The sequence below is a fragment of the Halichoerus grypus genome, chromosome 13, assembly GCF_964656455.1.
Source record: "Halichoerus grypus chromosome 13, mHalGry1.hap1.1, whole genome shotgun sequence".
In the NCBI taxonomy this organism is placed as follows: Eukaryota; Metazoa; Chordata; class Mammalia; order Carnivora; family Phocidae; genus Halichoerus; species Halichoerus grypus.
This window is the reverse complement of record NC_135724.1, coordinates 87,616,723-87,631,120: the sequence shown is the minus strand read 5'-3', so window position 1 is coordinate 87,631,120 and position 14,398 is coordinate 87,616,723. Positions and strand designations below refer to the sequence as shown.

The 14,398-nt window shown below is 35.2% G+C and overlaps 1 protein-coding gene across 8 annotated transcripts in view; it reads left to right on the top strand.

Annotated features, from left to right (window-relative positions):
• The window catches only part of IFT81 (intraflagellar transport 81), a 181,983-nt gene that overhangs the window by 125,208 nt on the left and 42,377 nt on the right, over positions 1 to 14,398 (top strand). For all 8 annotated transcript variants that reach the window (XM_078061006.1, XM_078061007.1, XM_078061010.1 and 5 more), the window contains one exon: positions 3,436 to 3,582. In XM_078061006.1, the coding sequence (XP_077917132.1) occupies positions 3,436 to 3,582 (147 nt within the window). The remainder of the gene's footprint in view (positions 1 to 3,435; positions 3,583 to 14,398) is intronic.

Below are 14,398 nucleotides of genomic sequence, written 5' to 3'. Positions count from 1 at the left end.
ATGTGGTCCTTTGTGACTAGCTTCTTTCACTTAGCATAGCTTTTAAAGTTCATTCATGTTGTAGCATGAATCAGTACTTTATTCTTTTTGTTATTGAATAATATTCCATTGTATGGCTAGATCATATTTTGTTTATCCATTCATCAGTTGATGGGCATTTGGGTTATTTCTAACTTTTGACTGTTATGAATAATGCTGCTATGAACTTTCTTATACGAGTGTTTGTATGAAAATATGTTTTCATTTCTCTTGAGTATATTCCTAGGAGTGGAATTGCTATTTCGTATGATAATTCTGTGTTTAACATTTTGAGGGAATGCCACTGTTTCCAAACCAGTCCCACCAACAGTGTATGAAGGTTTTGATTTCTCCACATCCTCACCAACACTTGTTATTATCTGTTTTTTTTTATTATAGCCATCTTAGTTGGTATGCTTATTCCTGTTCACAGTCACATAGTACCCCGTTGAGTGGTTATACCACAGTTCATGCAGCCCATCACCAGGTGGACATTTGGGTTGTTGCCTTTCTTTTGCTATTACAAATCATGCTTCAGTAGATAACTTTTTGTTTATGTCTTTGCATATTTTTGCCAGTATTACCTTAAGGATATAGTCCCAGAGGTGAGATTGCTACATCAAAGGGTAAATGCATATGTAAGTTTGCTAGATATTGCCAAATTCCTCTCCATAGAGGTTGCAGCATTTCATGTTACCACCTGCAGTGTAGGAGAGTGCCTGTTTCCTTGCTGCCTCCCAATAGAGTGTGTTGTTGAACTTTTAGAGTTTTGCCATCCTTGTAGATGAGAAATCATATCCTGTGATAGTTCTAATTTTTACTTATCTTATTATAAACAAGGTTGAGTATCTTCTCACATGAGTAACAGTCATCTTAATTTCTTTTTCTGTGAATTGTCCCTTCATGTCTATATCCCCATTTTTTTCTAGAGTTGTTAGCCTTTTTTTCTTCATATATTAGAAAAATTTACTCTTGGGACACCTGGGTGGCTCAGTCAGATAAGCATCCGACTCTTGGTCTCAGCTCACACCTTGATCTCAGGGTCATGAGTTCAAGCCCCGTGTTGGGCTTTGTGCTGGGTGTGGAGCCTACTTTAAAAAAAAAGAAAAAGAAAAAGAAGAGAAGAAATATTTACTCTTTGTCTTGCTTATAATTGTAACATTTCGCCCCAGTTTGGTATTTGCCTTTTTACTTTGTTTACAGTGTTATGTCACCATGGAAAAGTTCTTTATTTTTATGAAATCAAATTTAATAGTTTTTTCTCTTATTATTTCAGGTTTTGAGGCATATTTAGGAACATTTTTCCATCTCACAAGTTATAGAGAAATTTACTCAAGTTTTCTTTTTGGACTTCTCTGTTTAATTTTTTATATTTAAATTCTCTGATCTATTTAGAATTGTTTTCTGGTGTATGCTATTTATTGTGTATAGCTATCCAGTTATCTAATTGTCCCAATACCAGTTACTAAAAAGTCCATTTTTACCCCTATGGATTTGAGATTCTGTTTGTTCTAATTTAAAAATGCTATTGGATTTATTTCTATATTTTCTATTTTTCCATTGGCCTGTCTGTTCAGGTACTCAACTTATTTACAGAAGCTTTGTAATCAAGTTCAAATAACTGATAAAAGTAGCCACCTTCACCCCCAGTTGCTGTACTTTTTCAGGGTTTTCCTTACAATTCTTGTTTATATGTTCTTTAAGCTTTATTATCCACTTGTCCAGCTCTTGAAAAAAACATAATTTTTTAAATTATTGGGTTTGCTTTTTATTTATCACCTACCTCCGAACTTACATCTTTATGGTATTTGAGTCTTCCCATCTAAGAACATGTTATGTGTCTCCATTTGTTCAAGTTTATTTTTTGGTCTTTCAGGAGTGTTTGTTTTCCTCAACATTTTGGAATTTCTCTTGCTTACATATTTTATTTTATTTTTTGCTCTTATAATTGAGGGCTTTTCTTCCCTTATGTCTTCTTCCTGATTTGTCTGTAAGTGCTGTTGATTTGTTTATTGTAGTGTTCCCATAGATTCTCTTGGGTTTTTTAGGTATATAATCATATACGATGAAAATTCCAATTTCTCCTGTCAAATTCTTACGCTTTAGATTGCTTTCTTTTGTCTAATGGTATGAGCAAATACCTTCAACACAATATTAAATTATAGTGGAGATAGTGGGCATTTTTACCTTGTTCCAGATTTAGTAGGAGATACTCTCATGTTTCTCTATTAAATATAAGATCCTTGAAAAACAAACTGAGGGTTCTAGAGGGGAGGGGGTTGGGAGGATGGGTTAGCCTGGTGATGGGTATTGAGGAGGGCACGTTCTGCATGGAGCACTGGGTGTTATGCACAAACAATGAATCATGGAACACTATATCTAAAACTAATGATGTAATGTATGGGGATTAACATAACAATAAAAAAATTAAAAAAAAAATATAAGATCCTGGTTTGGGCTGAGTTTTATATTTATTTTATCATTTTAAGGAAGTATACCATCAATTCCTGTATGGTTATGGTACTCTTATCATTCTTCTATCTCTCTCTCTCTCTCTTTTTTTTTTTTTTTTTGGCTAGAATAATTCCATAGAGAGAAACATTCCTTCATCATCTGTCTTTCATTTTTTAAACAGAGAGAATAGACTTGTTTAAAGGGTTTGCATTAGAGATTTCCCCTCCCCTGTCAAATTTGTGTGAAGAAAATATTTGTACTATTTCACTTAAGAGGACAGTTTGGCTAATGTTTTTCTTAAACTAGTACCGCCATGGTTCATTTAAGGAAATCCCCCAAGAGTTGCCAAGTAATATAAAGTGCTGCATTCATGGCTAAGAGCAGCCATTTGGATTGTGTAAACATTGGCCTAATTCTGGTGAGTCACATGTTTGATTTTAAACCTGCACTTTATTTATTAGAATGCCCCAAATAGATGTTTTAACATTTCATTTTCAAAGTATGGATATTGAATTTAAGTAAGATAATCTGTGTTGTAGTTTTGAGAGTAAGACATAATTGTTTTCTTTCAGTGAAAGGAAACCTACCATGCAGAAAAATAAAAGACTTAAGGAGAGCTTCTATTTACTTACCTAGAAAGCATCTTCATTAACGTTTGAGTGTTACTTGACAATATTTTAATATTTTTATTACTACTGTATTTTGTTTCTCTGCTGATATAGCCTATATTTTCAGGGCTTTTGTCTTCCAAATGTTTTGGGGTTGATATTTAGTATACATTGCATACTCATATTAAACAGACAACTGGTGATGATAGGTAGTAGGGCAAAGGGTATTGGTTAGGAGAAGCCAACCTGATATTGAAAATTTCTCTTGGTAAAATCTAAAAAATTGGTAATTTCACAAGATAAGAGAAAGTTGATTGTGTGTCTAATTTTACATTCATATTTAATGCTCAATTAGGCATCCATCATTTCTCGTAAAAAAGAAGCCAAAGCTGAGGAACTTCAGGAAGCAAAGGAGAAGTTAGCCAACCTAGAGAGAGAGGTGTCAGTGAAGACAAATCAGACCCGTGAATTTGATGGCACCGAAGTTTTGAAGGGAGATGAAGTAAGTTAAGGTGTCTAATGGGACAAGGATATGAATATTGTTTTTGTTTGAAAACATTCATGTTTTTTACTTTTTTGGTTTGAATATCAGTAATGGAAAGTTAATTTTATTTTATAAAACCTATTTATTTAAAACTGAAAAGTCTTTGCAATAATATTAAGATATTCTTGCTTTTAATGACATAGATCTTAGTAATTTTATGAGATAATGTTCCAAATTTTTACTTTTTAATTAAGCAAATCTATATTGGTTTTATTAATTATAAATATTAAGTTATAAAAGTAAGGCAAAATGAGTAGGAACTAACAGATAAGACAAAAATTCATATTCATTGATAAATGTCATCCCAGAAAGGGATGAGAAAATAGTATCACTAAGTTACTCTGTCAGTAATGTGTATTTAGCCACTGGAACTGGCACCATTTAAATGATTTCATTGTAGATGCTTGTAAATTTTAAAAATACAACTCTATCTTGTGTTGCTGTATACTTAAATTTTTGAACAATGTTTTAACAGCTATTATTTCATTTATCCTTCTGTCAGACTTGTGAGATTAGTAGGACAAGTAATATTGTCAATTGTATATATGGCTAAACTTAAGCACCAAAAATATAACACCCCATCTCATTTTCATAAAATTAGCTAAAGAAAGAATGAATAAATGAAGCAAAATATCTTGTCTTTAGTACAGCGCTTTTTTTTTTTAAAGCAAATCAAGTGATAGGTGATATTTTAATTCCCAATCATTGCCTGTACTTTGCCACTTCTTATAGCTCATTATTTTATATTAGCTACTTAGCTACTAGGCCTCAGCAAAAACTACTTCGAAAAGCTGCTCACATCCAAACTTCATTTTTGGCTTTGTATTCAAATTCATATTTGTTACCAAATTCATACTGTTACAAATTGGCAGTGAACCTTCACTGTGCCAAACACAAGTGAGTTGTTCCCACGGTATCACTTTTCTCTGTGGTGTTTCCGATTGTAGCCTCCCAGTATGCTGTTAGCCTTCTGGAAGGTAGTAGATTTCAGCAGTCAGCATGTGACTGAAAAATTCCTTTGGCTTTTAACATCCACTTCCAGATTGCTTTAAGAGATGGGAATATTTTAAATGTTACTTGGAAGCTAACAGGGTGTGCTTTGTGACATCCTTGCAATCCAGTGGGGGGGCGGGGGAGTTAATTATGCAGTAATTTTGTTTTATGAGAGACCATGCTACCTCCTACCATTTTTGTCTTAAGAAAATGCTGCCCAATTGACGAGAAATACTAATTGCCGTGGTCACATTTGGCATGAATAGTGCAATGAATTTATAAATTCAGCATTAGATATTCCTTCTATGCAGATGTGAGGGGGAAAGAACATGGTGCCAACCTATTAAGTTTTATTTTTGATAAATTATAGTGAATAGGAGAAGTGTCTGATGACAGAAAAAGCATACTTTTTTAAAGGGGAAAAAAGATAACTTTGGAAATGATAAGGTCAACTTAATTTTTAAACAATATCTGGTCAGAAACTAGAACAAATCAAGTAAATCATTTGGCAGTTACTTAAAAGAACAGAAGGTATTGGGGAACATTAAGCATAATTTTGTAAAGAACAAATCTTGGTAGACCAGTTTTATTTTCTACTTTGATAAAGTGATAGACCATATGGACAAAAGGGAGGAAGTTTGTTATACTTAAAATTATATAATATAGCTGGACTTCAGTGAGGTTTCATTTGGTATCACATGGTAATCACCAAAAAATGATGTTTTTTGCCAACCATCTGTTAACACAGTTGGTGAGAGGGTATCGAGTAGTAGCATGGCATTTAGAAAGAATAACTATACCAGGAGTCACAAATAGGAGAATGAGGAAGGGGGGCCTAACATTAATTGAGCACTTTTTATACAAGGCTCTGTGCTAGATGCCTTGCAAACACACACTTCTTTACTTCTTATATTCTTGTTATTGTTATTTCCATTTTACAATTGAGTGAAGCTCAGGGAGATATAGATGCCCTTATATGTAATAAGTGGCCAATCTGGGATCCAGGTCTTTCTCACATATTCCTATTGACCTTGAGCAAATCACTTCTCCATCTATAAAATGGGAGTGATTGCTCTTCACTGTCATTATGAAGAACACACGAAATAATGGATGTCAAAGCTTCCAAGAAACTGGAAGTCTCAGTCAACATATAACATGTGGCATCTGGAAGTCATCATTCCTATGGGCCTCATGTTACTACATGTGTGAAAGACAGTATAGTGGAGTGGTTAAGGGCATGGGCTCTAGAATTTGGTTGTTTGAGTGCATCTCCTGGCTTTTTCATCTTACCAGATGGGTAACCTTGGGCAGCTTCCGTAACCTCTTTGTGCTCAGCTGTAGAATGTGACTGTTATCACTGTATACCTCCTAGAATTATAATTGTACAGATTGAGTTAATACCTGAAAAGTGCTTAGAATAGCACGAGCACATGCTGAGTGCTCAGTGTTAAGCTCTTGATATTTTTATATTTTTGTCAGTCATTTGAATGAAGAATTTGAAAGCTAAGAATATAGTTTACAGCTTAAAACTTGAAATTAGTATTTCCTAAACTGGGTGCAATTCAGTAGAAATAAATACGAAATAGTTTTTGTTTATGGATACATAATTTACACAGACTCAGAATGGGATAACACTAATGATAGTCATTTTGGCTGCTATTCACTGAGCAGTTACTGTGTGCTCAATCTTTAAAAACATATCCTTGATGACGGTTGCACAATGATGTGAATATACTTAATGCCACAGAGCTGTATACTTAAAAATGGTTAAAAGGACAAATTTTATACTATGTGTGTTTAACCACAATAAAACACACATGCAATATATCCTAATTCATCCTCTCAAAAAAACCTGTGAGGTAAATATTATCTCCATTTTGTGATTGGGGAAATAGGCTTAGAGAAATTTAAGTAACTTGCCTAAAGTCACAGTTAGTGAGTTGCAGAGTAAGGATTTGAACTCAGGTCTGACAGTCACTAACTGTTAGCTTGCTAGAATATGTGCTGCCGAAGCGAGCACACTGTTAGCTTGCTAGAAACTACGACAGCCATTTGTTTGGATTGTAAACCTTCGTTCCTTGATTATCCCTATGTGGTTGGTTGATAAATCTTTTCTTGGAAAAATTTAGGAATGTGACTGTGTTAATACTACACATTTAGTAATTTATATTCCTTTGTCATTTTCTTTTTAGAGGTCAGCTAGCAGTTTTTAAAGTTCAGTATTGAAGTATGCATTTTGATGCTTCCTACTGCTGTTAAAGTTAATATTCCAGATGTTACATTTCGTCTGAGAATTTAGCTCTTCTGTTTGCAGATGACAAGTGCTACAGGCATTTGTTCTTCATTAGACTTTTTCATTAGTATTTCCTGGATGTTTCTTATTAATAAAAGATGAAGTGTCTAAAAATGCTCCTCTTTTTCATTGTACTTTGGTTATCACTTGAATATTTTATTTTCATTGTATTGCCTTGCTTAATTATGGCAGTAGGCACAGGAATGTGTTTATCTCTTATTGTGCCAGACTTCTGACATGGGTAGGAATTTCTTGAACTGTTGAAATTATCTTCTCAGTGGTAGAGATTTTCTTATCAGTCTAGTCTATCTTGATTTCTTTCTCTTCACACCAGTATTTGGTAGGTGATAAGAAGGTTAAATTTAGACACTATAGTCTCTTAACATAACTAAAAATTGATGATAATGAATGTCTGTTTTTTTATATCTTGATGTTTTTTATATTGGATTTTAGTATGTAATAACTAAGTATAGGGATGCCTGGGTGGCTCGGTCAGTTAAGCGACTGCCTTCGGCTCAGGTCATGATCTCAGGGTCCTGGGACTGAGCCCAGGATTGAGCCCCACATTGGGCTCCCTGCTCAGGGGGGAGCCTGCTTCTCCCTTTCCCTCTGCTGCTCCCCCTGCTTGTGCTCGCTCTCTCTCTGTGTCAAATTAATTAATTAATTAATTAATTAAAAAAAAACAAGTATAAATCTAGTTGAATTGATATTCTCAAAGAATTTTGAATGCTGTCATCTCTGAAAGCAGTTACCCAAAAATGCCATGGAGCTTTGTCCTTGATACCAACCTGTTTATTATTCTTATCAATAATTTAGATTAATTAATAGTTAATGTTTATTATGCAGTTACAATGTGCCAGACATCATCCTAGGCTTATTATATACATTATCTCATTTATTTCATTGAACAACTCTAAGAGATAGTTATGATCATTATTCCTAGTTTTTACAGATACGGGAACTAAGGCACACGGAGGATATGTGATAACTTACCCAAGATCACATGGCTAGTAAGTAGTAGTACCATGATTTGAATTGAGGTGGTCTCCCTCCAGAACCCTTAGTAATTTTCACATGACAGGAAGCTAGAAGGAATAGTCAGCCTGAGAGAGATGATAGAATTAGGGTTCAAAGTCATTTTGGGAGGCAGGAGCTTTGTGGTAAAACAAACAAAATGCCATTAATAGGATTATGAATACAGTGTTGTAGAATTTGAGTTTTGTCTACCATCTCAACATACCACCCATGAGTAATGCAGCATTAGAAAACAAATTATTATACTCTATTAATAAAAATGTAATATCCTATTTATGGTGAAATTATGCCTGGAATACTGTTTTACATTTTTGGCATATGTTTTAAGAAGGACATAGTCAAGGCAGAGTCCAGATGAAGGTAACCAAAATGGATGAAAAGTCTGGCAATTTTCATAGAAAGAATTGATTAGGTATTAACTGAGAACAAAAAAAAGGCATAATAGAATTACACTTAAATTTCAAAAGGATAAGAAAGGATGGTGTGCATAAAAAGAGTTAACATAGCAGGCCTGAAACTGCTATTCTTAGAAAATCTTATTTGCAAGATTGGCCCTTGGCTGGCATCTAGGAACTTGGAATTTAGAAAGATTCCCTCCACTCCCTGACAAGAATTGCTCACTGTGCCTAAACTGTATATACAAAGAATGTGGTTTATTTTGAACACCTGCTTTCCTTCTCAGAGCCTGAACTTTTGGTAAGGGCTAGACAGAGAGTATGCCTCCGTGACCAGACCAAATGCCTGCGTGCTGAGTCTCTAATGAACTTACCTTGTTGGCAGCATTTCACACATATTGTTATAACTCATTGCTGGAGGAATTAAGGGAGAAGACTCTTGGAAGCTTGCCCCTGGTTTCCTCTGGATTTCACCCCATGTTCCTTTTCCCTTTGCTGGTTTTGCTTTTATATTTTCATTGTAATAAAGCATTGCCAAGAGTATGACTATATGCTGAGTTCTGTGAGTCCTCCTAGCAAATCATTGAACCTGGGGATGGTCTTGGGGACCCCTGACACAGATGGATTAGTATTCTTATTTGTTTGACAGAAGGCAGAATTAGGACCAATGGTGAGAAAGAAATACTTGATTGGCTATAAGGGAAAATTTCTACAACTTAAGCTTTCTTCAGTAGTTAGGCAGGCTGCTTTGGTGAAGTAGAGTGCTCCACCATTTAAAATATTATGACAGGGCGCCTGGGTGGCTCAGTCATTAAGCGGCTGCCTTCGGCTCAGGTCATGATCCCAGGGTCCTGGGATCGAGTCCCACATAGGGCTCCCTGCTCAGCGGGAAGCCTGCTTCTCCCCCTCCCACTTTCCCTGCTTGTGTTCCTGCTCTCACTGTCTCTGTCTCTGTCAAAGAAATAAATAAAATCTTTAAAAATAAATAAATAAATAAATAAATAAATAAATAAATAAAATATTATGACAGAAGCTGGATGAGGGACATTTTAGAAGTAATGTGTGCATTTAGTAGAAAAAAAGATTGGACTGGATCAATGTTTTGGATTTTTTTTAATCTTAAAAAATATGATTATACAAGTAATACCTGAATGTGTTCTTGTGGTGTGAAAATCAAACAACACACATAAAGTCAAAGTCTTCCTTGACTACCTCCCACCCCCAATCCGAGTCCCTCAGTCCCTTTACCAGAGAGAAACCCCTGCTTCCAGTTTTGTGTATCCTTTCAGCCCTTTCTTTAAAGATAGTCATAGATAATACTGTTTTATGGGTTTTTAAAAATATAAATGGTTTTATACTGTGTGTATTGTACAACTTGCTTTTAATAAAATGTTTTGGAGATTTTTCCATATTAGTAAATGAGGAGGTTAAGAGAATTCTGTGGAGGTTAAAAGAATCAGCTCTGGAGGCAGAACACCTGTGTGCAGATCTCTGCTCTGCCACCTATCAGCTTTTCAGCCTCAACGTGTTACCGAACTCCTCTGTGCCTCAGTTTCCTTGTCTATAAAGTGGTGTACCTGCTGTGGAAAACAGTATGACAATTCTTCAAAAGCCAAACACAGAATTACCATATGACCCAAAAATTCCCCTCCTAAGTTAGAATCCTCACGTGGTTTTCTCTTAGGACTTTCTAAATGCAAATTATTGCAGTTATTCTAAGTTATGATAACTTGAATTATTTGGACAGGATTTTAAGTATTAAAATAAGTGACCTTAGTTTTCCTTAATTTGGAGTGCTTTTAAAATGTTTGCATAGAATTATCTAACTTTATGCAAGATTCAGTGTAAGAAGGGACATAAAAACAGTATTATAGCAAAGTATAAGTTAATGGTCATACATTTGACTCTGAGTTGTTATAAAAGATTGCTGTAGTCAATATGATGTTTTTAAGGTAATGTAATAAACTTAATTAAGGAGCATGTCTTCCAGAATAGTACCCCTGTTATTTTTCCCCAGCTCATACTCCATGACCCTGAAATGTACTCCCATAGTACTCTGTTCCTGTGTGTTGTAACATACAACACACTTAAGAACACTTGTTCAGTTTCTGCTTCCCCTAAGAAAGCAGTAAGCTCCACGGTGGCAGGGGCTTATCTCTTGTTCACCATCATTTACTTAATACCTGGCATGTAACAGGCACTTAGTAAATGCGTGGAAATCTGAAAGTATATAATGTAATCTAGATATATGTATGTTTTTCATCAGAAAAGTGATAATATTAAAAATGTCTTGGCACTTCTTTGTAGGCTTCAGTTGATAGGAAAAATTACTTATATTAACTCTTTGTCTTAACCGTAGTTGTATATTTCATTGTACAAAGTTTTTTTATTTTTTTATTTTTTTAAAGCTTTTATTTATTTGTTAGAGAGAGAGAGGGAGAGAGAGAGAGTGTGTGTGTGGCAGGCAGTGGGAAAAGCAGGCTCCCCACTGAGCAAGGAGCCCGATTTGGGACTCAATCCTAGGACCCTGGGATCATGACCTGAGCTGAAGGCAGACGCTTAACAGACTGAGCCACCCAGGCATCCCAGATAAAGTTATTTTTAGATACCTAACCACAAACCTAAATTTGCCACTTAAACTGTTAGCCTCCGTTAATTCTTTGGTAAGTACAAATTTTGCTATTTCATAGGTGGCAATCTGAGTGGGATGACTATCTCTCTTAATGGAAGAGCAAAGAAGAGAGTCTGTGCCTCTTGTAGTAAGTCCCACATAGCTACTGATCTTTCCCATCTTAGTCATTTTGATATCTCTGAATCTCTCCTTTAACTATTTGAAAAAGCAAACAAAAAAATCAGCCCTGATGATGCAATGCTGGTACCCTTCCTAGAGTTGTCATTCAAATGAATGCATGCCTTTTGGTTCTGAACTTTTTTTTTTAAGATTTATTTATTTATTTATTTTAGAGGGCCCAGGGGAGGGGCAGAGGGAGAAAATCTCAAGCAGACTCCCTGCCGAGGGTAGAGCCGGATGCGGGGCTCGATCCCATCACCCATGAGATCACGACCTGATCTGAAACCAAAATCAGTCACTCAACTGACTGAGCCACCCAGGCGCCCCAGGGTCTGAACTTTTTTATAGTAACAAATGAACCTCTGGTTAAGGTTCTGTTGGCACTTCATGCATTGAAAGGTCACTCCTGGTTAATGCTGTATGAGTATAGAGTCCATTATGTTTTGTTCCCTAACCATTACAAGAAGCTCACCTGTTTTGCAGTTATGACTGCTTTAAAAATGTGCTTGGTCAAATAATGTTTATAAGAAGTTTTAGAAAGATCCCACCAATTCATTCTACAGCTACCGATAGAAATCCTAGAGCTAAATTGCAAAGATTATGAAATCTTCTTTAAATACTTCAAAGAGAAGCACAGTGAAGATAAGGGAATCCTGGCAAGGTTTGCTGCAGCTGTCAGATCCCGAAAAATTAGGAATCAAATTTTGACACTTGTAATTGAATCATCCACCCTTCTAAGTGAGCCCAGGCAAACCTGTGATATTTTTAGAACCTTTCAAGTCACATTACACTCTTTAGAGTTCATAGCAGGACCCGAGGCCCCTAAAATTTCCCAAGAGATAGAACAAAACAAAATCAAATAAGTCTGGCTCAATTCACTGTAATAGAAGTAGTGTATTATGCATGCAGTCTAGCTAGCCACAGTTGCAACCCAAAATTTGAAAACTTTTCATAGCAAAATGTTTTGAGAGTTAACTACTTGGACAGCAGTTGAAAAATCCATTATGTTTAATATAGTAACAGCTGTGTGGTGGTGATTTGATTTATAATAGAAGCATAGAGACCTTGATGGTATGATTAACTGTGTTTCACAGATGGATGTTCCTTTGCCACAAGTTTCATTTAAGTCTCATTTAAGACATATGATAAGCATATAATACGCAAGTTTCATTTAAGACATATAATAAGACATATAATAAGCAATATATATGCTGGTATATATACTCTCTCAAAAGAATTAGCAATTAACTATCCACTACCATTTATAGCTAATTACATTGCTTATGCTTTCTAATTAATTTTTTAATTTTTTTTTTAAGATCTATTTATTTATTTGAGAGAGATTGCAAGTGAGCACAGGGGGGAGGGGCAGAGGGAGAGAGAATCTCAAGCAGACTCCACGCTGAGTGTGGAGCCCAGTGGGGGGGGGGGGTGATCCCAGGACCCTAAGATCATGACCTGAGCCGAAATCAAGAGTCAGACACTTAACCGACTGAGCCACCCAGGTGCCCCCAAATTTTCTAATTTAAAGCTAAAAACCTAATACTAACAGGTTGCAAAAGTTTAGAATTGTATTTGTATGTGTGTCTGTGTTGGCACTAGTTATGATGGGTGATTTGAAGACTATCATTTTAACAGAAAACAAAGATTGCTTTGAAACTTTTTCTTGCCTTAAAACAAATATCTGAGACCAGACTTCAGGGAGTCCAAATGATTTATTCAGCATAACATGAAAAGACAGTCTCTTCGGGTTTTCTACAAGTCTGAATTTGGACAAAATAGAAGACACTGACAAATGGGTGAAAAATTCGTGATCATTGGTCATATTCATGCTACTCTTGAACAGTTGGTGTTACCTCATGTGACACCTAACTCTCTTGGGCCTTTTTCTGTAGTTTTCCATGCTTAAAAATCATTTGATGAAGTAACTGACAAAGATGTGATTTAATTAAGAAATGGAAAATAGCATGCATATTGGACTAACAGGATTTGAGGACAAAAGTACTCATTCTAGTCCAGTTTTTCCAACTTGCTGAAATTTGGTGAGTTGTATTAATTTCTCTATAGGTTTCCTTTTCTGTAAAAGGGAAATAGTGCTTTTTCAAAAAAATAGATTTTTGTGGTTCTTGACAATATGAAGTATTTATTATATGGTTGTCTTGTAAGGTCCTCACAGCTAATTACTGTGAAAATAGTTTTCATGCCAGATACTGAGGTAGAAAATTTGCAGCAGGAGCAGAGAGATGCTTCTTTCTGCATAAATATCCAGATTGATACCTGGAATCTAATAATGCTTTTGAGTTCCAGATAAGCTTGAAAAGCATTTGTAAATGGTTATATACTTAAGGAAATAAGCTGCTTTGTCCATTTAAAAAGCTAGCCCAGATTTTGATCATTACTATTAAAGGTTCTAAGACATATTAAATGGTAAAAAGAGAAATAACATCTGGCAAATTCCATTTTGATCACAAAGGAATCTGTAAAATTAGTCCTAAAGCTAGAAGCTAGCTCTATAAAGCTTTAATCTTATTGATCTCAGCATTTAAAATGATGGCTGTTCTTCATAAGTGACAAATTTAGGTAACAAATGTATATTAGTCCAAATGATTAGTAATAGCTGCTATAATGGACCTTCCTGCACAGTGGCGAGCTTTCTAGTTCACTTTAATGACAAATTTGCTTTATTAACCTGCTATAGTGAACTATAGAAAGCTTTTCCTTAATGTTCCAAGAATCTGTTGCTTATCTCCTATGCCAGAGTTCCTTTAAAGATTATTTTAAAAATATTTTTAAATTAAGTATTTAAAAAATAAATCCCAAAAAATTCACTCATAACTCTATCCGCCCAATACAACAGCTATTTTTATTTCTTAATTCTCTCCCAATCTTGGCTTATAAATATATATATATATTCAAAATTTTTACATAGTTGTACTGAGAGTATATAGATTTGTCATTGCTTGCAGTAGTAATCTATTTTTTAAGATTTTTTAAAAAATTTATTTATATGAGAGAGAGAGAGAAACAGCATGAGAGGGGAGAGGATCAGAGGGAGAAGCAGGCTCCCCGCTGAGCCGGGAGCCCGATGTGGGACTCAATCCCAGGACTCCAGGACCTGAGCTGAAGGCAGTCGCTTAACCAACTGAGTCACCCAGGTGCACTAATTATTCTATTTTAGTTCTAAAGAGCATCCATCACACCTAGATTTTTACTTTTCTGCTTAATTACTTGACGTTTCTTTATTTCTTTACTATTTAGAAGAAACAG